Source organism: Oryzias latipes, chromosome 8 (genome assembly GCF_002234675.1).
Source record: "Oryzias latipes chromosome 8, ASM223467v1".
Taxonomy (NCBI): domain Eukaryota; kingdom Metazoa; phylum Chordata; class Actinopteri; order Beloniformes; family Adrianichthyidae; genus Oryzias; species Oryzias latipes.
The window spans coordinates 11,798,586-11,824,492 of record NC_019866.2 but is presented as its reverse complement, the minus strand read 5'-3'; the positions used below and the strand labels follow the sequence as shown (position 1 = coordinate 11,824,492).

The 25,907-nt window shown below is 38.0% G+C and overlaps 1 protein-coding gene across 2 annotated transcripts in view; it reads left to right on the top strand.

The window, feature by feature from the left end:
- The window catches only part of LOC101159746 (protein kinase C alpha type), a 111,348-nt gene that overhangs the window by 78,335 nt on the left and 7,106 nt on the right, over positions 1–25,907 (top strand). The window contains exons 4-14 of one of the 2 annotated variants that reach the window (XM_011478214.3): positions 8,332–8,443; positions 9,531–9,659; positions 17,959–18,115; positions 18,211–18,345; positions 19,326–19,419; positions 20,297–20,326; positions 22,355–22,495; positions 22,574–22,747; positions 23,809–23,900; positions 24,337–24,399; positions 25,414–25,552. In XM_011478214.3, coding sequence (XP_011476516.1) covers positions 8,332–8,443; positions 9,531–9,659; positions 17,959–18,115; positions 18,211–18,345; positions 19,326–19,419; positions 20,297–20,326; positions 22,355–22,495; positions 22,574–22,747; positions 23,809–23,900; positions 24,337–24,399; positions 25,414–25,552 — 1,266 coding nt within the window. The remainder of the gene's footprint in view (positions 1–8,331; positions 8,444–9,530; positions 9,660–17,958; positions 18,116–18,210; positions 18,346–19,325; positions 19,420–20,296; positions 20,327–22,354; positions 22,496–22,573; positions 22,748–23,808; positions 23,901–24,336; positions 24,400–25,413; positions 25,553–25,907) is intronic. The other variant, XM_004071449.4, reaches the window with a different exon arrangement.

Sequence of the window (25,907 nt, the reverse complement as noted above, 5' to 3'; positions counted from 1 at the left end):
ATCACAGTATTAGACATTCAATCCAAGAAATCACATTTTTTTATTTTCACTCAACAGGGAATTTTATTTTGATATTAGTTAAAATGCTCCAAACCAAAATATGGTAAGAAGAAACTGCAAGTTTTTTAAAGGCCCACTTGAATGAAAATCATGTTTTTGGAGTTTTTGAAATGTTCTTGTGGTATTTTGGTCATGATGAAGGACATGTATGAAGAAAATTAAGCTTAAAACATTCAAATCGTTGTGAATCAGGTGCAGACAAAAAAAATCAGGTTGAAAAAGATGGAAGTGATCTAAATCTAAAATCTATTCTTATTCATCCACTTGCAGACAAATAAATGGATCCATTAATGTCTCATTTCGCACTAACAGTTCTGCCCACAACTCAGAGACAAAATCTAATGAACTACTGCACCTCTGCAGAAACTATGTCCTAGAAAACGAAACAAGTTCTTTGTTATTATTTCTGCTAAAAATGTCATAATCATAATTAAAAGACCACTGGGAACAAAGAAAGGAAGATCAGAAGATGATCGGAGTGGAGACAAGTGGGAGTTTAAAAGCAACATTTTAAAGGTAACGGCTGAGAAGATAAATCATGTATTTGTAAAGAAAACTGCTAATACTTTTCACTTAAATTGAGTTAGTAAAATACTGTTTCATGATAAAAAGAAAAAACATCATAACTTGTTTAATTGTTTTTGTGGTGGAAAAATGCAAAAGGCAAACAATTATAATCAGCTATAGAGATTTTCTTTTTTTTTAATATTTCTGAACAAATTTGTTGATGAAAGTAGGTATTAATGTTAGCAGGCCTGCAAGCTTCATTTTAATCCTCACATAGTTACTTAATTCGTGTGAAAAAAATCCACAAGCCTAGTTATGTAACAAAACTAATTTGTGGCAAAAATTGCATTGTGGGAAACGAAGTTCAATAAAAAAGCAAGAGCTTTCAGCTTAAATGTTGGATTTTAGATGTTTCTTGCCCATATTATGACTCTCACATCTAATGGACCAAAGGGTTTGGGTTTCAGAGACTTGTGTCTGAAATATCTGGAGCTTTTACACAGCAGTCAGATCTTTTAACAGAAGGAACATTTTTCTGTCAGCAATGTAACACACTCACCAGGATGGAAAAAGTTTTGGCATCTTTGAGTCGTCCTTCAGTGTGAGTACCTCCATGTTTCTTCTCAACGATGAGCCTGTTCATTGAGGCCCACAATGGCAGCCTGACAGTATCGACTCTTGGCCTGGAGATTTGATTCACTTGGATGCCACCCACTTCTACACCCACGATTGCTAACACATTCACACTAAGATGGCACATTGTTTAGCTTTATCACTGACTTCTATGTCCTATTTATCTCCAGGTCTGTTTTTTATCATATTTTCTACCAGGATTTTCAAAACTTTTTTTCCCTTGCATACTTCAGCGAGTCTCTCCCTCGGTCATTTTTTTTAAAATTCATATTTCACCTTCACTCTAAGATGGATGCATGCACAAGTCCCCCCTGCACACTCTCTAAATGGCTTCAACAGTGCAACATGTGCCCTTCACCCTTGTGGCTCAGACTGTTGCCTGCTCAGTGGAGGCTGAAGGCAGTGTGCGATGGGGCGAGCCTGACAGCAGAACTTGTTTTTGGGTGGACACGTCTAATAGAGAATAACCGATGATCCTCCCGGCTAAAAACAACCCCGCGTCGCTCTTTCATAAGCCAAACTGCTGACCTTCAGCCTGCAGAAAAGATCACATTTCATGATGTCTATCTGGCTTTGAGATCACTGTATTTTTCCTCCATTCCTTTACTTCCTTTCACAAACAACTGCTTTGCACACACATGACGTCAAACATGAGCCCGTAATTTTATTAAACCGCTGAGTGATTTTCCTCCTTCATTCTCATTGCTTCCTTTATCTCCACTGACTCGATCCATCGCTGCATTTTCTCAAACCCATTATCACCATAGCAACTGTACAGTTGTTCACTTTGTTCCCACAGGCGCCTTTTACGAACACACACACCCAATCACAGCTTGATTTTGGTCTTTTTTATTTAATTGTACTCGCATTGTTTTTGCTCTGAAAAGATTGGATTCCTCACGAACATGTCTGAGGATTCACTTAGACAGTCTCCACTGTTTGCACGTCTCTACTCTGAAAATGTCGTTAATGAGCAAAACAATGATCAAAACTAAAAAATAAGATGGTATTTTGGTCCATGTACCTTTTTGGTATTTCAAAATTTTTTAAACAACAGAAACGTCATCAGTATTTGTTCAAAAAATTAAACTTGTATTTCTTATTTGTCCTTGTGAAGTGGGAAAAAAAACAGTTACAAATTACAAAAAAATATCTATACATTGTCTGAAACCGGAAGTACTTTTCTTTGAAGGGCAGCAACATACAAACAGTTAGTTTTGTTATCTGTAAAATCATATCTGAGTGTTGTTCCAAAGTCATTCTGATTATCCATCCAAACCGGAAGCACTGCTTTACTCAGATTTAGATTGGTCTCCATGATTACGAGCAAAAACTTCAGGTTCAGACTGTCCAGATACTCCATTGTTTGTTTTATGAAGTTTAGGAAGAAACATTTTTACATGTTAAATCTAATTAAGACCAAAAAAAGTTGAAAATGTATGAGTTCTTTGTTGTTCTTTCAGTTTCCCTTTATTGCTAATGAAGCTTTTGTATTATTATTAGTAATAAATGTAAAAGAAATGTCTTTTCCTGTCTGTACTATAAGGCATTATAGTACTCTGGGAGGACTCAGAGTTTGAATTTACTCATCTTTATTTTGTGAAGCTTTCAGCTCTGTTCTCCATATTGATTCAGCTACCTGTCACATCTGTTTGCAATCAACACACTTGCATGTTGTTTGTTGATTATTCCTCTCAGTGAATACAGTTTCAAGATGTCTCTTGCTCTTAGAGAATCTTATCACATTCACTTGCCTGATTTTAATAAGCGCTTAATTTACTTCTTTGTATTTATTCATTTCCACTTAATAAAGTTAGTTTCTCTAGTTTTCCTTAAGTGTTCCATTCCCACACCTATAGTCCCACTCCAATCATTTTTTTAATCTTTTTATTAGGCATTTCAAAAGAGTTTCTGCAGAACGCCAGTAGTTCATTAGAAATCTGCCTCTGAGTTGTGGGCGGGACTATCGGCACAAGGTAAGCCTGTGCTTAATTCCCATCATCCCTTTGTTTACACGCTCTTATTATCTGTAATCCATGAATATTTTTGGATACTTTTACCATACTTGACAGGACATCTGTCATCATATTAGACGGGACTAGCCATCTGAATTTGTAACTGCAGCTGAATTATCTTGTTAAAGATATATGCAGTTGAATCATTCTGCCCTGGAGGAAGAAGGATCTATCAAAAGCCACAGATGAGTCTGCAGAGGGGCTTTAAGGCAGCTATGAAGTAACGTCTCTTTATCAAGACTTGAGTTACATCAGCATTCCTCTTTTTATGGTAACAATTTTTAGCAATTAGATGTTACTAGATAATGATACATTGTCATCGACGGGGATGATGGTCCTGTCAGGCCCTGGATGTAATTAACATGACTGACGTTTGACTCATTGTCATCGACTTCTTCCCCTTCCTTCTGCATGATGTGGCCCTCGTTACGCTCCGAGGAGTCATGATCTCGCCTCACTTCCCTCCTGATTCTCCTAGAGCAGCTCCGTTCCACAGTGTGGAGGATTGTCTGCCGTCGTCTTTGCCACACAGCTTGAAGTCCAGCATCAAGCTGTTGGAACTCTTAGATGATTTTCTTTCATCTAAGGCATACAAATTTACAGTCTTTGTACATCTTACAAAAAAAGCTATTCGAATAGTTCATGGTGTGGATTATGGGATACATACAAATGCATTGTTTTTAAAGTCAGGTTTATTGAAATTATGGGAACTAGTTCAACCTGAAACAGCGCTCATTAGGTTTAAAGCCAGAAATAACTTACTTCCAGTAAACATACAAAACATTTTCAAGGCCAGAAATGGGGTTACAAGTTAAGAAATCAGCTGAACTTCAAAAAGCAGTGCATTAGTACTACAAAAAAGACATTTTGCTCATCAGTTTGTGTTGTGGATTTATGGAACAGATTGGATGCAGGTTTAAAAAAAAAAGCAAAAGTTTACACTCAAAAACACACAAAATGTCACAGATGAATCTGCAAGGCTAGAAATGATCAAGGAAAATAAATAAGCAAATGTCTCTTCTGCGTAGGGGCTCTACAGAAGGTAATTTGAATGTTTTGAGGGGAAAAAAACTGTAAACAGAAAGATGCACAACATTAGCTGTTATTAAAAGGGGTGACCATACAAGATTTTTCTTCTACCCACTCATTTTCAAGCTTATTGTTTTGTTTCATCTGTCTATTTTAAACTCTAGTGTTTATTTTAAAATTGTGTTTGAAATGATATATAAATATACAAGTACAAGTACAAATACAAGATTATAGTTTATTGTACCTTCCATTTGAAGTGAAACATTTCATGAAAATATCATAATGGCAAAGGTAAAAAAATATCCTTAAAATAAAATATGACACTAGAATCGTCGAAATAAAACAGTTCATTAGAGCTTTGATTTTCATGTTTAAACGTTTTTTTTAAGTAAAAAAGAGTGGTAAATACCCTCTACTTTTTTAGTCTGCCTTCTTTAAGGCCCACAATGCTTTACTGTCACAGACCCTTTCATTTTACTAAACAACCCATTAATAGCTGTTTTATCTCAGTGACAAATAAGATTTATATTTACATTATTTCAATTCTAAATATAAAACAAAGTTTTGGGAACATTTAAAAGGTTTTCTATTACTATGTCCTGCTTTCTTATGAATAAAGAATGTTGTTACTGTAGAGAAATGAATGTTTATCTTCCATGTCCATAGGTTTACTAAATCGTAATTTCTGCAGAACGGCAGTAGTTCATAAGAAATCTGCCTCTTAGTTGAGGAGGGGTTTGTTGGCGAGGAGTAAGCCCTCCCCACTTCCCGTCATCCATCTGCTCTCCCGCTATCTTCCGGGCCTTCACAACCCCAACATAACATTATGTCACGAGAACAGGCAGACGGCTGGTTCCAAGTGCAACAGGATTATTAGCTGAGCTAAAAGTCCACAAAGCTAAATCAGGGTCAGGCAGGAACGGGTCAATAACAGGCATGAGAGCATCAGAGAAGAGACAGGGTAGTCAGGATCCAGGCGAGAGTTGGGGCAGGCGGCAGGCAAACTAAGTCAGAAACAGGGTCAGGAAAGAGAAGATCAGATCCAGATACAATGCTGGGTAATGAAGGCAAAGTGGCACAAACAATACTTCACACTGAGTGAGGCTCAGTGCAGGGCTGAAGTAGACTGTGAGTGAACGTACATGAGAGTCAGGTGTGTGGCATTCAGGAAGTGTGCGCTAGTGTTGCTGGGAGTTGTAGTATGGTTAGAACTCTGGAGATGGTTTCCACTGGTGACCATAGGGGGAGACAGAGCTCTAACTCCTGACACATTACAGGTGTAACAACATAGCAAGCAATAAATGAGCTGTCCAGCCGAACAGTTTTGAGCCAGATGTCAGCTTGGACAAGAAAAACAAAGACGTACATGGATCTATTTGTGTACATGTGGATGCATCACAATGGAGCAGAGCGAGGAGCTTGTGGCCTGTGAATTGTAGCTCACATGTCACAACTACAAGCGTTTTTAAACAGTATTTATTTGTTAGCTCCTGATTCAATATTTCCTTACTTTTTTTGCTTTCTTCACCAGCACTGAGTCAAAAAGTCATTGGGGGGTGGGGGATGGGAGTTACCTTTCTGAGACCTTAAACTTGAAAAGTGATAAAAAAACTGACACTGATTAAATCTGAGATCACTGCTGTTGCTTTAGTTCCTGTTGATTTCAATTAGTAAGTCTATGATAGGAATGTTGATTAGGGCCGACATTCCCATCATAAAGTCAAATTTATCCATAAGACCCTTGAGTTTTCGGTCAGGACTTTTCCTGCTTCTTTCCATTAAAATCTAAAAAAAAGAAAAGATTAGACTATTCTGGGACTCTTGTGTCCCTGACTCATTGCCCTTCTAGTCACAAACAGCTTCTCAACAAGCCTTCCTCTTTATCTGCAGGTTCTCCATCCACCTCTCTCCCAGTCTTTGAAATTGTGTTGATTCCTTAATTTAGCGTGTTTATGAGAAAAGACCACAACGTGGGCCCTCAAACTCAGTCAGTGGCCTGTATAATTACCCATGCTGCGGTAATGCTTGATGAAGGTGACACTGATGGGGTTTATCCACACTCATTTGCAGGGCTTTAATTACACCAATGTTTGCTTTGTGGTAAATGGAAGAATCAGCTTACCTTTTTCTATTGCAATGTCAACTAAAAAAAAAAACATGAATCCAATCATAAAAAATAAACATGTCCATTTTAATTGGCTCATTTCACAGCAGATGATTCTACCATGTGTGTGCATTGAACAGTTTTCAATAACCATATCCTTTTTGTCACCAGTGTCACTTTTAAAGTTGCTTTTTACATAATTTATGAATGAAATGCATAGATCATACTACCTCCAAAACAAGTATAATCCATATTTTGGTCATTTGGTACCATGTTGACCATTGATAGTTTCTAGTAACCCCCGTCTTTCTTAATTTAGTAAATAAGTGGGACACATAAGCTGGAAAGTTGTGCAACATGTTCTGTCAGACTGTTGGTATTTGACTGTCATTTGAGCTCACATCCCTTCTTGCAACATGTCCAGATTGATCACAAAAATTGGTTGAGTTAACACAAATATAAATCAAAGTGGTGGAAAGTTATTTAATACAAGACTGTGAGTATGTTAATGTTTTTTTTTTGTTTTTGGTCAAATTGGCCCATTTTAAAAAGTTTTGTATAAGTTCCACAGTTATTTATTCCTGGTTCCACTTTATTTTGTTTTTAACTCAGCTTCAATCAGGAAGTCAAATTATTGTTCTCCTGTCTGTAACACAGCATATAGTCCACTGATATTGCAATTTCCTATTTCCTATTTTTCATCTCAAGCTACGTTTACACCAGCCATGTGACACGTGTTCAAGAATGCGCTAAACGCACATTCTTTAATGTGTGTTTAGCATGTGGTGTTCACACTTGACTGTCACCACCTACAGCTGAAAGAGGCTTGGTGGGAAACATCTAAATGGTGCAAATCTCGGGAATTTTGCTCCAGAATTTTTCTTTCAATTCAATTTTATTTATATAGCTCAAATTCACAACAACAGTCGTCTCAGTGGGCTTCGTGCTGGTAATTGTAAGGTAAACATACAATCAAAAAGGATCATAAATGCATAGAATTCAATAGGATAATATTAACTTTAACTAAACAGACTAAATTAAACTGGCATCCTTGCCCTTAGACCCTCCTTCGCGGTAAGGAAAAACTCCTAAAAAAACTTAATCTGGAAAAAATGAAGAAACCTCAGGGGTGTCCACATAAAGGAGGGATTCTCCCCCAGGACGGACGGGCGATGTACCAGAACTCCTAGAGAGAATTAGCTTATCTAACTCTACAACTACATATTTAAAGTCCAGCAAATGATCTTCATCCAGATAAAGTTGGGGGATGGCTGGGGGCGCGAGACGAACCGGAGACAGGATTCACAGCCAGGTGTAGGAGCAGTAGTAGAGGCGAGCCCAGGAGAGGGGTGGGAAAGAGGGACAGTACATGAATCGCACTGCACCAAACAGAGGCATGGAGAGCTAATTGATAAATAATGATCAAGAATAGAGGAGAGAAGGAGAGTAGAAGTAGATGAATAGACAGTAGATGAATAGACAGCTCTATTCTATGTGAAATACTTGGTGTCATATAATACTCCTCCATGATCATATTTCAAACAGTTCGCACTTCGTTGATTTAAAAAGATCATTATACACGTCACTACCAAACTCCAGTCCCTGATTGGTCGGAGTTCGACTTGGTTAGCGATTCAATGACTGCACGTTTGTACCTGGAGCTTGAAAGCGGTCTTAAAAATGTGCACAGCTACAACACGGAAACCCGAAACATGCATTTACTTGTGTTTACACAGACCTTTCATTGAAAGTGGTTGCTTGAACATGCATTACGTTCGAACATAGCTTAAATGAGGCTTTTAAGACAGACATTTCCACAAAATAATGCTGTTTTTTCCCCTTTTAAAGTTGTAGCTTTTAATCACACTTACCATGGCAGTAAGAACTTCTGACATTTTCGTCTTAATTATTGGATCTTAAATGTGCGCACGTTTGACATACATGTTCATTAGTTTTATAACATCTTTTCTCATTACTTCTCAGGACCCCAGAAGCAAGCACAAGTTCAAGATTCACACATATGGCAGCCCTACCTTCTGTGACCACTGTGGATCTCTATTATACGGACTCATCCACCAAGGGATGAAATGTGACAGTGAGTATCACTTCCTCTGTGTCGGTGCAAGTGCACCTGTGTCAAATGTGCTGTGCTGGTTTCCCAGAGCCTGTCTTAATGAGAACAGATGGGAATAGCCCAGTAATGTTCTACAGTCTGCAACCCAAGAAGAATTCACTGCTATGCAGATTTTTTTCTCTGTTCCCATTCTTTCAAACCTCACTTCTATTTAAACTTTCCACTAATTTCTTTTGGTGTTTTTTCCCACACTGCTTTGTAATTTCCCCTCATTTGAAGTGACATTTTTTTCATGACTCTGCATCAATATTTCATTTTTGCCATCTACTTTTCAGTCTGCATAATCACCATCCATCACTTGCCTTTCATCTCTCAGTTCATCCAACTATGGGGCTCTGATGGTGTCCTAATCACAGATGGTATGAGGTGGCAGGGCATGAGAACACATAAATGTGAGGAGACTGTCACTATTATGGACTTCTTCTCTTATGTCTTGTCTCATTTCTTTCTTCTCCCTGAATGTCACCTGACAAACCTGACAGGAGGACAAAGAGGGGAAAAAATGAAATAAATGCATGGAAGGATAGAGGAGGAAGTAAGAAGGAGGTTAGAAAGATCACTGTCTCATGTCAAAAAGCTAAAAAGTACTCTTTCAAAGAAAATCTCCAAAATACAACCTCACCGAAAAGAAAATTTCTAGAAATTGCTTAGACAGACATTTTACTGCATCTCGATGAGAATAATTCTGAACGATAATGAAAAACCTGAGAGAAGAATGATAGTCATTTTGCATATCAAAGCAAAGACCAAAGCATCAGTAGATCCCAAAAAAATACACAAATCCTTCAACCTAACTGTAGGCTGAAGATTACTGTTTTAAATAGTCAGTTTTTATAATTTTTTCCTGCTTGATATTTTTTTAAATCTTAATACTATTTTTGTCAACTTTATTTGCTGCTAGTTAGTATTCAATTTTTATTGGGGTATTATTATTATTCGTTTTTTTTTTTTTTATAAAATCCTGATTATTATCAAAATAATGATTTTAATTCAGAGTCTGAGAACACTCTCAGTCAAAGTTGTTTTCTTTTGTTTTGTCTCCCGTAAGCCTGCGACATGAACGTGCATAAGCAATGCGTGGTCAATGTGCCCAGCCTGTGCGGGATGGACCACACGGAGCGCCGGGGGCGTGTTTTCCTCAAGATCGAGGTCAGCGGGGACAAGCTACACATTACAGGTTAGTTTTAATCACCGCCTATGAATAGCTCCACCACATGAAGCTGCTCAGTCTCAGAGTGACATTTGCAGGCGGCTCCCAGATGTGACTATGAGAAAACAGGAAGAAATATCTAGTTTATTCATGTTTGGAACTTTGAGCCGCTGGAAGGAACTCAGATGTGTGTTTTTGAATTATTCATTTAATTCCCTCTTTTGTTTTTGTGCCAAAACTGGAGGCAAACGTTTTAAATTTGGTTGCAAACAAACTTTTAGCATTTAAATGTTGTTTTCTACGGAGCCCCTAAAGGGCCATTGATGAAAAAAAAAAAAACTGGAGGAAAAAAATTTTTTTTTCAAGTAAAAAAAAATTTTTTGGGAGTAAAATATTTTTTTTGAAGTAAAAAGGAAAAAAAAAATTATTGGTGCGCACCAGTTAGTATCAGGTGCGCACCAGTTAGTTTCAGGTGCGCACCAGTTAGTTTCAGGTGCGCACCAGTTAGTATCAGGTGCGCACCAGTTAGTATCAGGTGCACACCAGTTAGTATCAGGTGCGCACCAGTTAGTTTCAGGTGACATTATGACATTGTCAGTAATATTTCTTGTTTTCAGAAAGTTTACAAGGTCCATATCCTCAACTTTAGCCATTCTCAAGACAACTGTAGCTACTTGGTGCACAATGAGCAAGTAGGTCAACTATCTGATATCTTCTGATACTAACTGGTGCGCACCAGATACTAACTGGTGCGCACCTGAAACTAACTGGTGCGCACCTGAAACTAACTGGTGCGCACCTGAAACTAACTGGTGCGCACCTGAAACTAACTGGTGCGCACCTGAAACTAACTGGTGCGCACCTGATACTAACTGGTGCGCACCTGAAACTAACTGGTGCGCACCTGAAACTAACTGGTGCGCACCTGAAACTAACTGGTGCGCACCTGAAACTAACTGGTGCGCACCAGTTAGTTTTTTTTTTTTTTTTTTTTACTTCAAAAAAAATTTTTTACTTCAAAAAAAAAATTTTTTTCCTCCATTTTTTTTCCTATCAATGGCCCTTTAGGGGCTCCGTAGTTTTCTATTTTAGAGAATAACAAAATAAAGGTTCCATGGTGAGAGCAATTAGAGTAGTAAGGCTCGTTTTTTATTTTACAAAAAAGGGTTTGCCACTGAGTTTTGACTGAAACATTTTGTAACCTTTGACAAATAAAATCCCTTGTCCACAGCGTACACCAGTAAAGCGTCTTTGGAGGAATCAATGTGGTGCTTTCTTGATAATTTCGGGTGTAAATTTGTCTGTTTTCAAAAAAGCTAATTGGGAAAAAAAGAAAAGAAAAACAATTTAAAGTGTCCATCTTTTTAAATCAGCATTCCTCATCAAGAACTATTAATTTTTACTGTTTTGCACTTATAGCTTAAAAGAGACTTAACAAATATTAGCTGCGGTTACATAGACAAAAATAATCTGAATAAATGCCTAATCCGAATAAAAAATGACAAAAAATGTGTTTACAGAATGATTCTGAAAAGTGTTTACATAAAAATGTAAAAGCTGTTTGGAAAACTCTTATTTGTGGCGAACTTGTTGGGGCGGAGTAAGCCTTCTCCCCACTTCCCGTCATCCATCTGCTCACCTGCTAGCTTACAGACCCTCACAACCCCAACTGAACATTACAGGTGCAACAAAAATGGCGAGCAATATCGGAGTTATCTAGCCATACAGTTTTGAGCCAGCTGCAGCTCATTCGAGATAAAACAAAGACGTACATGGATCTAGTCTTCTACAAGTGTATGCATCAGAATGGAGCCCAACAAAGAGCATGCGACTTGCCCATTGTAGTTTCTATGTCACAACTACAAGTCTTTTCAAACTACGTTTTTTCGTCTGCTCCAGATATACAACAATTTCAATATAAAACCATTCAGAAATGCAATTTTAAGCTTAATTTTCTTAAAATATGTCCTCTAATGTAAAAACAGGATTTACATTAGAGTGGGTCTTTAATGCAATTAATTGCGTGTTTGTAATGTCGTCCACAGGTTAGAAAGGGACTAAATATATTTGGAACAAAGTAAAAGAGTGGCCTAACTCTCCAGACAAACACATGGACAATATTGTGTTTCTATTGGGTGCAAAAGAAAAATGTATTTGTGTTTCTAACGCTTGTGAATTATCACATCTGTCAAGAGCAGCTCCTGAAGTGAAGAGCTCTTCATTGCGGAGATGAAGTTGTGTCACTTCCACAACTTTTGCCTCTGTCACACTTGTGTACTTTCACACACCAGCATGGTGAGACAATGGCGTTTAGGGAGTATTGTACCAGAGTTCAATAAATAGCTGCTAAATGTGGATCAGACACAAATGACCTCCAGCTAAAGTGGGGGTGGAGTGAAAAGTGATTGACTTGAATATATAATGCTTTTACCATTTGCTGTTGCTTTTCAGCTCCTTCTCATGTATTTCCTGTGCTGTACAAATTTTCCAAATCTTTTGTCAGCTCAACAGTCTTTGATTCCCTGCTCCACATTGACAGTCACATGTCCCCTTTTATGTCTCCGCTGCTTGCAACCGTCTAAAGATTTGTCTGATGGCGGTGATGAGAAAGCTCAGCAGACTATTAACTGGGAGGATGACAGCGTGGGATTTGTTGACATGGTTACCTGATTTTAGGAAACAGGCGCAAGTGAAGATGAGCTGGCTCACTTTCACAGTGTTGCCATGTTAAATTAATGCACCGTCTCTGCCTACTGCTTGGTGTTGCCTTCAGTTTAAGGCTTGCACATGCCACAGCGTTGCTCTGTTCATGGTGCAGGTGTACTTACAGGCCTGACATGTTAGATACACAGTTTTCTGTGTAACTGCAGTAGAAAAAAGCAGATTAAAGTCCCACTGCGATCATCTTTTGAGCTTTTTTAAAAGTGTTGCCAGTGGTCTTTTAATTGTGATTATGCCATTTTTAGCCGAAATCCCCAAAAACTTCTATGACATACTTTCTGCAGAAATTTGGACGGCAACAAGATGGACATCATTAGCCATTTTCAAAATTGTGGCACCTTTTATTAAAACTTTTTAATGGGAATAAACTGTAATTGTTATAGTCTCCTGTACAAAATAAATTTAATTATAATATTCAATTATAATTTAATTATAATAATACATTTTAGTTGTTGTTTTTATATATTTTTATATATTTTTGACATTTACAAATTTGCTCCTAACTAACAATTGAATTGACTACAACTGCAGCCTATTTTTCATCCGAGAAAGATAAAATCCACACTTTCAGCCAGTAACAGCATCCAAACTGTGAAGACAAAATGAGTGACCTTGGCCAAAGAGAGCTCTCGAAACCAAAGAACTGCTAGTGAGAGGGAAACAGCTTTTTATCAATGAGTCATTGTACACTGTCATCACTAAACTTCCTCTTAAAATCCTAACTGCAGCTCTGCCAACCCTGATGCAATGGCAAACATGTCCTCCCTTATTTTAGGTGTCGTAGTACAAAGTGGGCACCCACTCCAAATCAGTGCAAGGTCTTTCAATGTGGGCAAAATCAAATGATGAATCCTAAGAGTGTTAAGCTAAGTTTTTCTACCACAAACTTTACTATTGTTCATAAATGTAGTTTCTTTCCCAAAGACTGAAATGAAGAAACTGACAGTTTTCCATAAATACCTGAGAAGAAGACAGGAGGGACCAAATATTGAAGGAACATGTGTTGGACAGGACTTTTCTTTGTTCCTGCTTTGTAATGGCAGCCATGTGAACAGTGAAACCACAGCTTGTTCTCCAGCTTCCCTCTGGCACCTACAGACAAGTGGCAGGCTTTGTGGTTCACCGCACTGACATGAAGTTGATTAAATCTTTCCGGCCAAGAAAACAGACACATCTCCTCCAGCTCTGTCTCTGCAAACCCTCCTTCCCTGTGTTTTTTTTCCCTCGGTCTACTCCTTTTTCTACTATCGACTTTTTCTCCTGTCTTTTCCTCTGAGACGTTACCTCGCCTCATCTCATTGCTTTCCTTGATAAGTTCCTGTCTCCTTGCTCATGCTGGGTTTTGTCCATTTCCGTCTACCTTAACTTTTTTTTCCTCCAATCTGACTTTCTGTCTCCAACTCATCCTTTCTTATACTTGCATTTTTCTTATAGTGATAATAAAGATGTTTTAAACTGGAAATTTTACTGAGCCATCCCTCAATGACCTGCCTACATTGACCTAAACACATCAAGAGAGCATCAGTTGATGTTCCCACTGCAGACATGTTCAGGTCTAATGCACATTGGAACAAAACTACCCTTTCTCCTGCAAAGGCACTAAAGAAACATCTGTATAAAAATATAGAGGCATTGGATTGTTTTTTGCTTTTTCTCTCATAAAAAAGACAAAACTCTAGTTTGTGTGATGCATAAAAGTGTGCTTATATTTTTCCATTCCTGTAAAGGTCTCTACTCTGAGTTGACAGCAGGATTTTAACAGAAGTGTTTGTAATTTCATCTGCCTCAGCACATGTGGAGTTTTCAAATATAGGCAGATGAATAAAATATTGTTTTTAGAGGTTATATTATAAACTTTATATATTTTTTAATAAACAAAGTAGACATTTATTTTGTAAATTAGCTGATTAGAGCCTGATTTTGACTTCAAGACCTGTTTTATCAGAAGAAGGAGTAAAAGCATAAAAGATGAAAAAATAGCTATTTTATTTTGAAAGGTTTTTAAAAAGTTGACATGCCCAATGTTGCCATTTAACATTTCTACATGACTTATGGTGGGAGTGAGATATTCTGAACAAGCAGTTTACTTTTTTAGATTTTAAAATAATTAAATGTTTCGCCATTTGGTGTGTAAATATATATATATATATATATATGTATATATATTTTAATCCAAATCTGTGAAATCTTGGTATTTTGCTTCACTGGCATGTGCGCGAGAGAGTGATGGAGATTGGGCTGCTTTGATCTGTGACGTTGAGCTGCAGGGATCTATCCAGCTCCCGTTTGGCAGTTCACTTTTCCCTCCAGATTATTAGGCAGTCGCTGGCGACACATGGCTTCATTATGCAACTCCACATTTGAATTTCAAATACTTTTTTTAGGGGGGGGGGTTACCCTGCTGGCTCATTGCAGCCCTTTTGCACTCATCCAGCCATCCAAATGATCTGGAATTTGGCACATTTTATTCGGCGGCGTCTCTGTCTGGATGCATGAATTAACAGATACATGCAGGGGGGGTTTAAAGAAGAAAATTTGATACGTATTTGTGGACGTCTTTGGTCGATTATGTCGCCCACAGCGGATTATACCAAGATTTACTGGGGATTTAATTGCTCTAGTGTTTGCAAACACTTGCACTGTATATCAACTGGTTGTACATCAACTTTTTCTCATGTCATATTTAATTTAGGAACATTACAAAAGCACATCTGATTCTGATTTCAGCCTCACGCCTGCTTTTCCCAAAACAAGCACTAAAAAGACAAAACATGCACACACTAATTTCATTAGCAGTTACCTCACAAGGATGGTGGAAGGGAGGACACGTACAGCAGGCAGGTCTTCTTGTATCTAAGCAACAACCGACATCAGAGACAGTCCTTGATGATTATGCTTCATTGTGTTCCTGTGTGTGTCTGTTTGTGTGTGTAAAAGAGATAGACCCAGAACCCAGTTGCATGCTCAAAGGACAATACATTGTGTATTGATCTTCCTCTGCTTGTGTGAGGGCTTCCCTGTCATATACCTCTTTAATGGTTGTTGAAGTTTTCTTTGGCGTTGTTTGGTGTCAGCGTTGCTATGGCAGTGACTAATGCCCGAAAACGATGCCCAGAACCAGCAGAGACAAGGCTTCCGATTAGAACGTGGGATGGTCTTTATTCTTTATTACATATGTGTGTGTGTTTTGAGAAGAAAAGAAATAAACATTGATGAAAACTGTGAGTATCTAAGGAGCCACCTTTGAGGTTAAATCAACACAGTCAGGAACATTGAACAAAAAAAAACCTCTGCTTGTTGACACAGAGAAAACTACACTGCACTCTGCTGGTTGAAACTGGTAAATGTGTGGAGAAAAATGTAAATTTATCTCCATTTGCTTTTGACAAATTACGTCAATTTTATTATATTAATTCATGTAGAAAATAAAACAGTGTACAGGTTCACATAACTTTATAAGCTTTTACACCTAACTGGCTTAACTCTGAAGTCATTAATTTAACAAAAGATTTTGAAATTAATGACTTCAGAGTTCAGCCAGTTAGGAAGCTATAGTAACTATTCCAAGCTGAGCAATGTAACTAGACGAACTTCCATTTGGACATATTTTATTTTAAAAATTACTTAATAAAAAATGTAAAAAATAAGAAACGTTACGATACATGTTACAATAAAAACGTAGTTAAAATAACTTTTTAACGTAAAATCTTAAAACTGCAGAATTAACATAAAAATGGAAGAAAATTTAATCTGGTCAATTTTTTTTAGTGAACAGGATTTTTATTTACAAATATTACAGTCTACTGTTATATGGCAATTTGTCTTCTCCAGCACTTAACTTAGTGGAAAATGTCTTGTGTGTCAGTCTAAAAGCTCATTTGCCATGCGCTGTGTCTGCTGACATTTAAACACAAAGAGTGGGTAGTTTGGATCTGATAAACACAGAAGATAGTTGTGGTCTCTGTGCTTTGGTGCTTACACCTGGTTGTAAGAGAATTACCTTCTTCTCTTGCACTTCTTGGCATTCCTGCAAATTTAGTGTAGAGCGTGAAGAGGGGCCTGATGACAAGTCTTCTTGAAATGAGGGAATCACCGCTTGGAGGAGATGTCTCCATGGTGAAGGTGGCCTACACACTAGTCGTCCTTTCACTCCTGTTGCTATGTCAGCACTCGTCTTTCTCCATTTGTCAGTTATCTCACAGGGACATGTCAACTCACATCATCTGCTCTCCTCGCTTGGCGGAGGTGGACATCCACTGACTCTCAAAGAAAATAGTCCGCTTTTCTACAGTACACCTTTACTAGAAATTTTTGTTTTCTTCTAAAGTGCAGACTTTTAAAGGTAGTTTTATTTTTCCTGGTTTACGTATGCAGTAGCCCTGACACCCACCAGTGTTGAAGCCCTGTTGGTGTTGTTTCACACTTCAGCTTGTCTGAATTCTGACAGCATGCCTCATTTCACAGCTCCTGTTATCAGCATATGTGGCCCCTGATTTGATTTGATAAAGCTCCGTAGATTGATATAAAAAAATCATAATTATTCCACACATGCAGCCTGGCATGCTTATGTGACCTAGAAGGACTCTACTAAAGCCGAAAATCCTCCCAACTTCTCAAGGAGGAAGTGCAAAACTAAAAGTACATAATTAAAAATATAAAAAATATCTGACACTTCGTACAATTACAATTTATAGTCAAATCAGAAAAATGTAGTTGCTCAGTGTCATTAAGCACAGGTAGTTGTTGAAATTTGGTATGTTATCTATTGAGTGTGTAGGTAATATGCTTTAGTGCCTCAGTTGTTCAGCTCAATTTGTCAAAAACATTTGAGTAACTTGAATATTGTTGATACTCTTAATTTTGTCGACTGATAACAGACATCAAATTGGCCTCTTCTTCAATGTGGAGCCAGGTTTGGCCCTACACATGCAGAGTGAGTGATCTCTGTCCAGGTCAGGGGCACCATGACTGTGTCCTTTGTTCCTGTCACTGGAACATGGGGGCGCTCTTGTGCAGTATAGATTGTGGAGTCATGGCTGGTTTTCCTACTGTCATAGACTTTATCAAAACATATGCTGTAATTAACTGAACAAGAGATCAAGTAATGACACCCCAAGGAAGGCCTTAACCCCCATCACAAATTTACTGTCTATTTAGATTAAGTTGTCCACCGGATTATATGCTACACTGAAAATCAACACCAAACAGCATGAGGGGGGTAAAATTCCTTACAGAAATGTAATAAAATGTCGTACCATAAACCCCAACAATCAATTTATCTGGAAAAAATAAAAGTCTGCCTTGAAAGGTTGATGATTGGAGAAAACAATCAGAGAATAAAGAGCCGACTGAGTACTAAGATGAGTACTAGAGAAGTGCATTTGGTTTTCACTCCTTGTATACATCACTATGATTACATTATTTTGTTTTGGGACCATTGCTTGACATTTAGTGACTCATTGTCTTTTCCTCCAGCCCATACTCAACCTGCAGATTTCCATCCATATTCCTCATAACCTATGAGTCAGTGCGCAGTGTCTGTGAGTCTGCCTCCGATTCTGAATGCATTCTCTCCTCCTGTCTCATCTTTTGGCATGCCCTTTAGTGGGTGAAGCCAGAAACCTGATTCCAATGGATCCCAATGGTTTATCGGACCCATACGTCAAACTCAAACTCATCCCAGATCCAAAGAATGAAACCAAACAGAAGACCCGGACCATTCGTTCTTCCCTAAACCCATGCTGGAATGAATCTTTCACTTTGTAAGTTAACATTTCTGAGCTTTTAATTGCAATAAAAATAAAGTATTTGAAAGATTAAAGGTTTTGTCTTGTTTTTCTTTTGTGTCTCTGTGCAGTAAGCTGAAACCATCTGATAAGGACAGACGTTTATCCATTGAGGTGTGGGACTGGGACAGAACGACCCGGAATGACTTCATGGGCTCCATGTCCTTCGGTGTCTCTGAGCTAATTAAAGCTCCACACTGTGGATGGTCAGATATTTTGTTCTTTGTGATAAGCTGCATGTAATTTTTATTTTTTCACGTGATGCATTTAAATTCTTGGGAGACCGAGACAAGTGTAAGAAAACCAAAATAAAAAAATGTAAAGGTTGGAGTTAGCATGGCTAAAGTTTATCCTTTACAATCTGAAAAATCAGATTAAGACATACGACTAAAATATTTCTGGGTTTTTAGTAGTACAGAAAAGGTTATACAAACTTGCAGGAAACAGGGATGGGGATGGGCAAACTACGAGACTGACAGAACCCTTTGAGGCCCATGAGTCAAAAACTTTGCCCACCCTTTGTCCTATAAGGGCCCCCGAAAAAGCCTAAGTAAAATGTCCAGCGGAGTTAGCATAGACCAAATGCCTTTTAATCTTCAGACTTAAATTTCATAGATTTTATTAAAAAAACAAATGCTCAAACTGGCAGTAACTGTATCAAATTATAGTGATAAGCAACAGTTTTGAATCTTCTGGAAGGAGCCTTCCAAAAACATATACTGTTAACTAATGCAACTAATAGACTTAACTAATGGACTCAGGGTGCCCTCTGCTGGACATAAATTGTAGTGGAATTTTTAAAAAATGGTCTCAACTTACCAGCTATGGAGACTTGGCATTTTTTTCATGTCAAACAATTAGTTTGCTACAGAAGCAACATAGTAGATATACCAGTATAATAAAAGTTTAAATATTTTGTTGTATGTTATGAATTGGCATTTTATACACTGATTTGTGAATACTTTAACTTTAAATAAACTGGCAGCAGTCTAGAAATCTATACTGTGTGTCATTAAAAATTTGGCAAGAATGGGGTATTGAAAAAGATCAGTTCTGCTTTTTAAGAGAAGAAACACTTTTAATTTAAATGACTCGTAAATATTACATGAGGGGGACAAGAAAGTTAGATAAATTAAACTTGTAAGTATGAATTTTAACATCATTTTTACACATTTCTGTGACTCAGGTTCAAGTTACTCAATCAAGAGGAGGGGGAGTACTACAATGTTCCCATTCCTGAGGTGGACGACGTCAACCTGGAGCTCCGACAGAAGTTTGAAGTAAGTGTCAGAATAAAGTGCACACGTGTGCCTACTGTGTTTTAGCAAAGCAAACCCCTCTGTTGTCATGGTAATCCCTTCCTGTTCCCGCCTTTTTCCTTTTATCCTACTTTCCAGAGAGTGAACTCAAGATGAACGCTTTCGTTTTTGCGGACAATCGGGGCTGAGATCGTTTCAGTTCAAAGAAATAAAATTCTTGCCTTGATTTGTATTCATGTATTCTCGGTGAGCTGCAAAACAAGGTGGATGCGTCTGGATTAGAAAAAAAATGTATCAAAAGATGTAGAAGCTATAGAAATACATGAAAGACATTCGAATGAGATCAAACAAATCCCAGGAATATCCCTTGTTCTGGAATTTCTTCTGATGAAAACATTCTGTTTTCTGTTTTGTAAGACTTTCATTTTTATACTGAGGTATCTATCTATTTGTTACAACTCTGTCTTCTGGTTGGTTTAGCTTTAGAAGTCATCCTCCCTGCAAAACTTTATTAATGTAAAAGGAGGACTAAATAAAGAACTACACTGAAGATGTGCAGAAGATTAGCCTAAAAGGGGAGAGACATCACTGGAGTCCAGCTTTGATTGCGTATGACTCCATTCTGACTGTAAGTGTGAGTATTGACTCCCATCAGGAGTCGATCACACACTTGAGTCACATTTTTTAAATGGATGTTCGTTTACATGCTGTACAACGCTGACCTTGGTTTTCCTACGGCGCCAACATCCTCCCAAGAGTGTGTGGTTGCCGTGGCAACTAGGGCGGGATGCAAGTGTTTTTCTCTTTTTTTGTGCTTTGATGTATAAATGCTCCAACTACTAGGAGTCAGATTAACCTTTGATTGCACTAACGAGTGAGTTTCTTCTTTTTTTTTTAGGCCTGCCAGTTAAACATCCACTACCTCAAGGTAGCTGCCTCGTTGCTCCTCTTGTGTCCAGCTTTCATAGCATTTAATTCACTCTCTGGTTTGGGATTGTTTGTGGATCTCTGCTGGGATTCTACAAATGAATCCGATTTACTAACAAAGGCTTTTCACAGCTCACAGCAACAACAAAAAAAACTCCATCCCAATATTCTCCTTTTATTCAATTTGTTTCCTTTTTTTTGTTCTTTTCTTATTACTATACCACTGTTCACAGCTCTGCTGGTTGAGCTGGTTTACTACAAGGCTGCATCACTGACAAACGCACACAAACAGACAGCGTTGTTGTTAGTAAATCTGGGCAAGAAACTCCTCACACCTGCTCCTCATCCTTTGTCCTCTACTAGTCTGCTGTGGACTATAGAAGGCTGTGGGGGCATGAAGCATGGACTGACACCCAGAGTCCGGTCGAATAGTCTTCTCCTGAGTTATCCCAAAACTCAGCAAGGATAACAGCTCGTCAGATTACATACATTTGAAGAAAAAGTAATGGGATTCACTCACTGAAACCCACATCTCCTTGTGTGGGCTTATAATTTTCCTTCCTCCCATCTTACCCTCAAGCCTTTATGGTGGTTGTGGGTGAGCCATTATGATCAGACTAAGTGAAGTAATTTTCCTGACTATTCGACCGTGGCTCCGCTCACAGTAACTGTTTTAATGGAAACATTCACAGGTTCTCAGTGTGCCTGCTGTCTGTGCCAGAACTCTCCACACAGTGGCAGTGTTTTGTTTCTTTCAGGACTGAAATGTGGCTGCTCTGTTCATGTCTAAATGCGTTTTTGTGTCACCACTTTGGTGTGAAAAGAGTTGTGTTTTTATCATGTTGACATCATTCTTTTTGTATATAAATATGTGGATATATAACAGGTCTGCAAAAGTTTGAATGAGTGGGAAGGAAAGTGATCTCTGAACGCTTGAAAGTCATTACAATGATAATTTATACATATAAACAGTTTCTGATTCATTTTTGAAACAAATATCAACAGAATAAACTCGTAGACTCGTAAACAGAATAAATTCATACCAAAGTTATGCTTTTTGTTATTTTACTAGACCAATACATTTTCATTATAAAAGTGATTTTTAACAGAGATCTTTATGAGGGTATTCGATTTTAGACATTAAAAATTTAATCTTTTACCACACTCAAAGCAGTAAGTTGGGTCAAATAGGGGTCATAAAAACCTGCCTGAAATGCCTGCTTAACTACTGCAATAGTGGTCTATTAGCTGATCTAAGCAGGTGTTTATGTGGGGTCACTTATCCCGTATCTAATAAATATGTGACAAACTGTTAGGGCGGAGAGGATTTTCACACCGAGTCAAAAGAACAGAGCTGGTTGTCTTGGCAACAGCTCTCGTGGCCCCCCCATCAGCTGCCTGTTTTTTTCTGCCTAGTGTGACAGAAACAGACAACTGCTAAAGCGATGATGAACGCAGGCGGGAAACTTTAATTGGCTTTTTGTTCAGCGAGCTTCTCATTATAGCAAGACGGCCTGAAGGTCGGACGACCCCCTAAAAACACTCGATGTTTTGCTGTCTGTGAAGATGTTGACATCACATAGCAACAAGTGGATAATAAGACTAAAGTTTTTTTTGTGTATATGTATGTATAGATATATATTTATTTTTTTAATTGCTTAAAACGTTAAATGACTATTATATTGAAAACAATTTCGGTCTATCAGAAATCCTTTTAAAAATATTAATACATATTAAGATAGTTATTACCCCTTTTCAATTATTAGCTGCCTTAATTTTTCTAGAAAAAATACATTTGCGATCTTTATTTTTCCTTACTGAAAGCTGCAGAATAACATTCAACATTCGGACCAGTGCTATGCATGCTTCCGTCACTCTTTTGCTTGTGTCATACTAATGCAATGAGCATAAGGTCTCACTTAATATAACAAATCATTTAGTGCACACACAGAGGTAGACACAATCCAGTCTGAATGAATACTCTTTGCTTTAAGTGCCCTTTATATTCTCTGTGTGTTATACGTGGCAGAAGGCCAAATTGGGTCATGGGAAAAAAGTGATCACCCCCTCAGATCACCGGCGGTTCAGCTTTCCGTCAGGGAACTTGGACCGCGTCCGGCTCAGTGATTTCAACTTCCTGGCCCTGCTGGGGAAGGGCAGCTTTGGCAAGGTTAGCATGTCTGACCCTCACTCTTTGCTTTGATTTTCATGCTGTGTTTCGTGGTGACATGGTGTCAACTTTTAACAGGTAATGCTGGCAGAGATGAAGTCCACAGAGGAGCTATATGCCATCAAGATCCTGAAGAAAGACGTTGTGATCCAGGATGACGATGTGGAATGTACGATGGTGGAGAAAAGGGTCCTGGCCCTGAGAGACAAACCGCCCTTCCTGACTCAGCTGCACTCCTGCTTTCAGACTGTGGTGAGGAAAAACCTCGGCCCTCACTGTCATCACACCTTTAATTTTTACTTGATTTCACTTTATATGACAGGAGAACTTTGTTCTCCCACAACAGTTTCATCAGGCATCTCCTCGGCGCCTGTGACTTTTATTACATTTGAATTATTTTGCATTCGTGCAACAGCTCTCTGCGCAGGAAATTGAAAGAGGCGAGATTAATCTGAAAGATGAAGCCTCTGATATGGGATCTATGGACTACAAAAGCAGTTTGGGGCTGTGCATAGACAAAACTAAGCATCAGTGAAGGTGGTTTATTTTGGTTTTCTAATTCAAATCTTATTTAAATTTTCCTTTTTGTTTGGAATATGTCTGATCCAGATCTGCCATGACGGATTAATTTATCTACTTAATAGGATGCCAAACATAAAATGACTCTTTTTCCACAGATTCCTAAACAGGAAGAAAGTCTGTTTTATCGTGGATATGGCTAATGTAGCGTTAAATCAAAGCACACTTGTGTCCCCACACAGCCCTAAAATGTACACACAGAACTGTGAACATGGGGAACTGAGCCTCAACTGTTTGGTACAAAAACACAGAAACTCGTCTTTTTTTTTTCATCAGAGTCCTGGCTGTGCAAACATTCCTTAACATGGCAAATCCAACCCAGTCTTGTTGAACTAGCATGTTCTCTGGCAACTTCTTGGACTAAAAAAAAATTCTCCACAAGCACATTTGCATCATTGCAAACTGAAACAGCATCTGCTGCTGCCCTGTGTAAAACACACCTGGTAATAAAGTCAAAAGATATTTCACAGAAAAGATGTTTCTTGAACATTTGAGTTAATTAAAAAAGTTCTGCTTTTACTCCTTAACATCTGCAAGGCTACACAAATTTGACAGAATTCAATATAAATCTACCAAAGCTAGACGTCCCTCAGCAGAGGCTAACTTAATCCATGTTCTGACATGAGGTATTTTTAAGTAAATAAAACCTAAATCCTTCACATTTAAATAATTCCAATTGTAACTACCTGACATTTTAAACTGCTCTCATGACATTATTCCTTTTTCTTTTCAAGGATCGGCTTTACTTTGTGATGGAGTACATTAACGGAGGAGACCTCATGTATCATATCCAGCGAATGGGCAAGTTTAAGGAGCCACAGGCAGTGTGAGCATCTACTCATGCATGGACCTAAAGGAACCTTTACTTTATGCATGCAACTTCCACTTAATTTACTTACTACATTAGGATTTTACATGTTAATATCACATGTTTTTTCACAAGAATAATATAATTCATCTCCTGAAATGGATAGTTCACAAACTGTATTCTGTCTAATGAGGTGACGGCAGACTCTTTAAAGCAGAGTCAAACTTCGGAACTTGAGCTTTGCCTCAAAAGAAATTAAACATTTGTAAATCAAAAGCCAAAACTTATTTTTAAAACAAAAAAATGGGGAAACTTCAAATTTGGCTGTAATTCTTCATAATTTACACTTCTTTTATGCAATATTGTAGACAAAAGGGAACAAACAGCAAACAGTTTTGTGAACCTGTGTGCACAAACACAATAGAAAAATTTGTTGTTTTTTTTCTTTTAACAGTTTTTATGCAGCAGAGATAGCTGTTGGTCTTTTTTTTCTGCACCGAAAAGGAATCATCTACAGGTAAGTGATGTCTACCAGCAATGTAATTGATCTTTTTCATCCTACTGTCCCACTTCAGCAAAAGAGCACACATCCCTCCACATTATGCTACACTTTCCTGGCTCCCAGCTCATTTTATACGTCAATTTATACATATTACCGGTAGTTCTTACTTTTAGAGCCATTATTCCCCTGAACTTTTAGAATTCCAAAAACCTCCTCATGCTCTTAGATAGTCAAATCATTTGTATTAGTTGTCCTTCAAACCTGAAGTATGAGGCATTCCAAGCGATGCCTCCCAAATTTCAAATCACTCCTCCTCTACGCTATATAAACTCACCTTGAAAAAGCACCTAAAGACCTTTTTATTTTGTGGCTCTTGTTTGTGGCTAAAAGCAACAAACAGTTTTTATGTTGAAGTGATTTTGCAATTACATGTTGCATTTCTCTTTTAACAGATGTTTTGTGTCATTTTTTTATCATGTTTTATGTATTTATGTAGTAGTTTTTTTCTGTGAAAAAGGCTAAACAAATCCACATTGCATCCTTGGTGATCTTATGTCCTTTGAAATAAGTCAAAAATTCACAGTCAAAGAGATTGTTTAACATTTGCTGTCATAGATAGGTTTGGAAATAAACAACAAAGTCATAAAACATTATAAATAGGACCAAATGATGCACTGAAGAAAGACTAAGGTCACCTTTGTCATCTCTTCTGCTTTAGCTGAGGGCTCACATACATTTTTCATATTTTCATCCCCGTGTGTCACATTCTGACTCAAGTTTTGACAGAAAAGACTGCCAGAGGGGGTGATGGAAAAGGTGGGAGGAAAATGAAAAGCCAGGCCATTACAGTGGTAGAGATGCAGGTGAAAAAGCACAGAGGAATAATGGTCTCCTAACCCGCACATGATTTGTGTTGCAGAAAAATAAAAGGGGGGGGGGGGGTCAGTGGGCAGAATAGCTGACATTATGGTTATAGTGTTACACAGCAAATTCTGTCCCCAAAAACTCATAAAGGGGTTTCTGCTGCAGGGACCTGAAGCTGGACAATGTGATGCTGGACTCTGAGGGCCACATCAAGATAGCTGACTTTGGCATGTGCAAGGAGAGCATGTATGAAGGGATGACCACACGCACTTTCTGCGGCACTCCAGATTACATTGCCCCCGAGGTGAGATGCCTGTAATCTGGATCTAAAACAGGAAAGAAAGCTGCTGATGGTTCCTCAATTCTCTCTGCTGCCGTATGTTAAGTATGGGTATTTCTTACCATTATTTAGAATTTCTGTGGTTTAGAAGAATCTTGCTTGTAAGTAAAGTTCCCTAGATGTTCAAAATCAACTCTTAGTACCGTAATCTGTGCTGTAATACATTTCATAGAATGCATACTTTTTGGCCAAATGATAAACTACAGACAGACATGACCTGCTATGAAATCAAAAGCTCTCACACTAAACTCAAATATCGGCTCAGTTACACATAAAGGACTAATATAATCATATATTGCTGTAAAATATATTTTTTGCT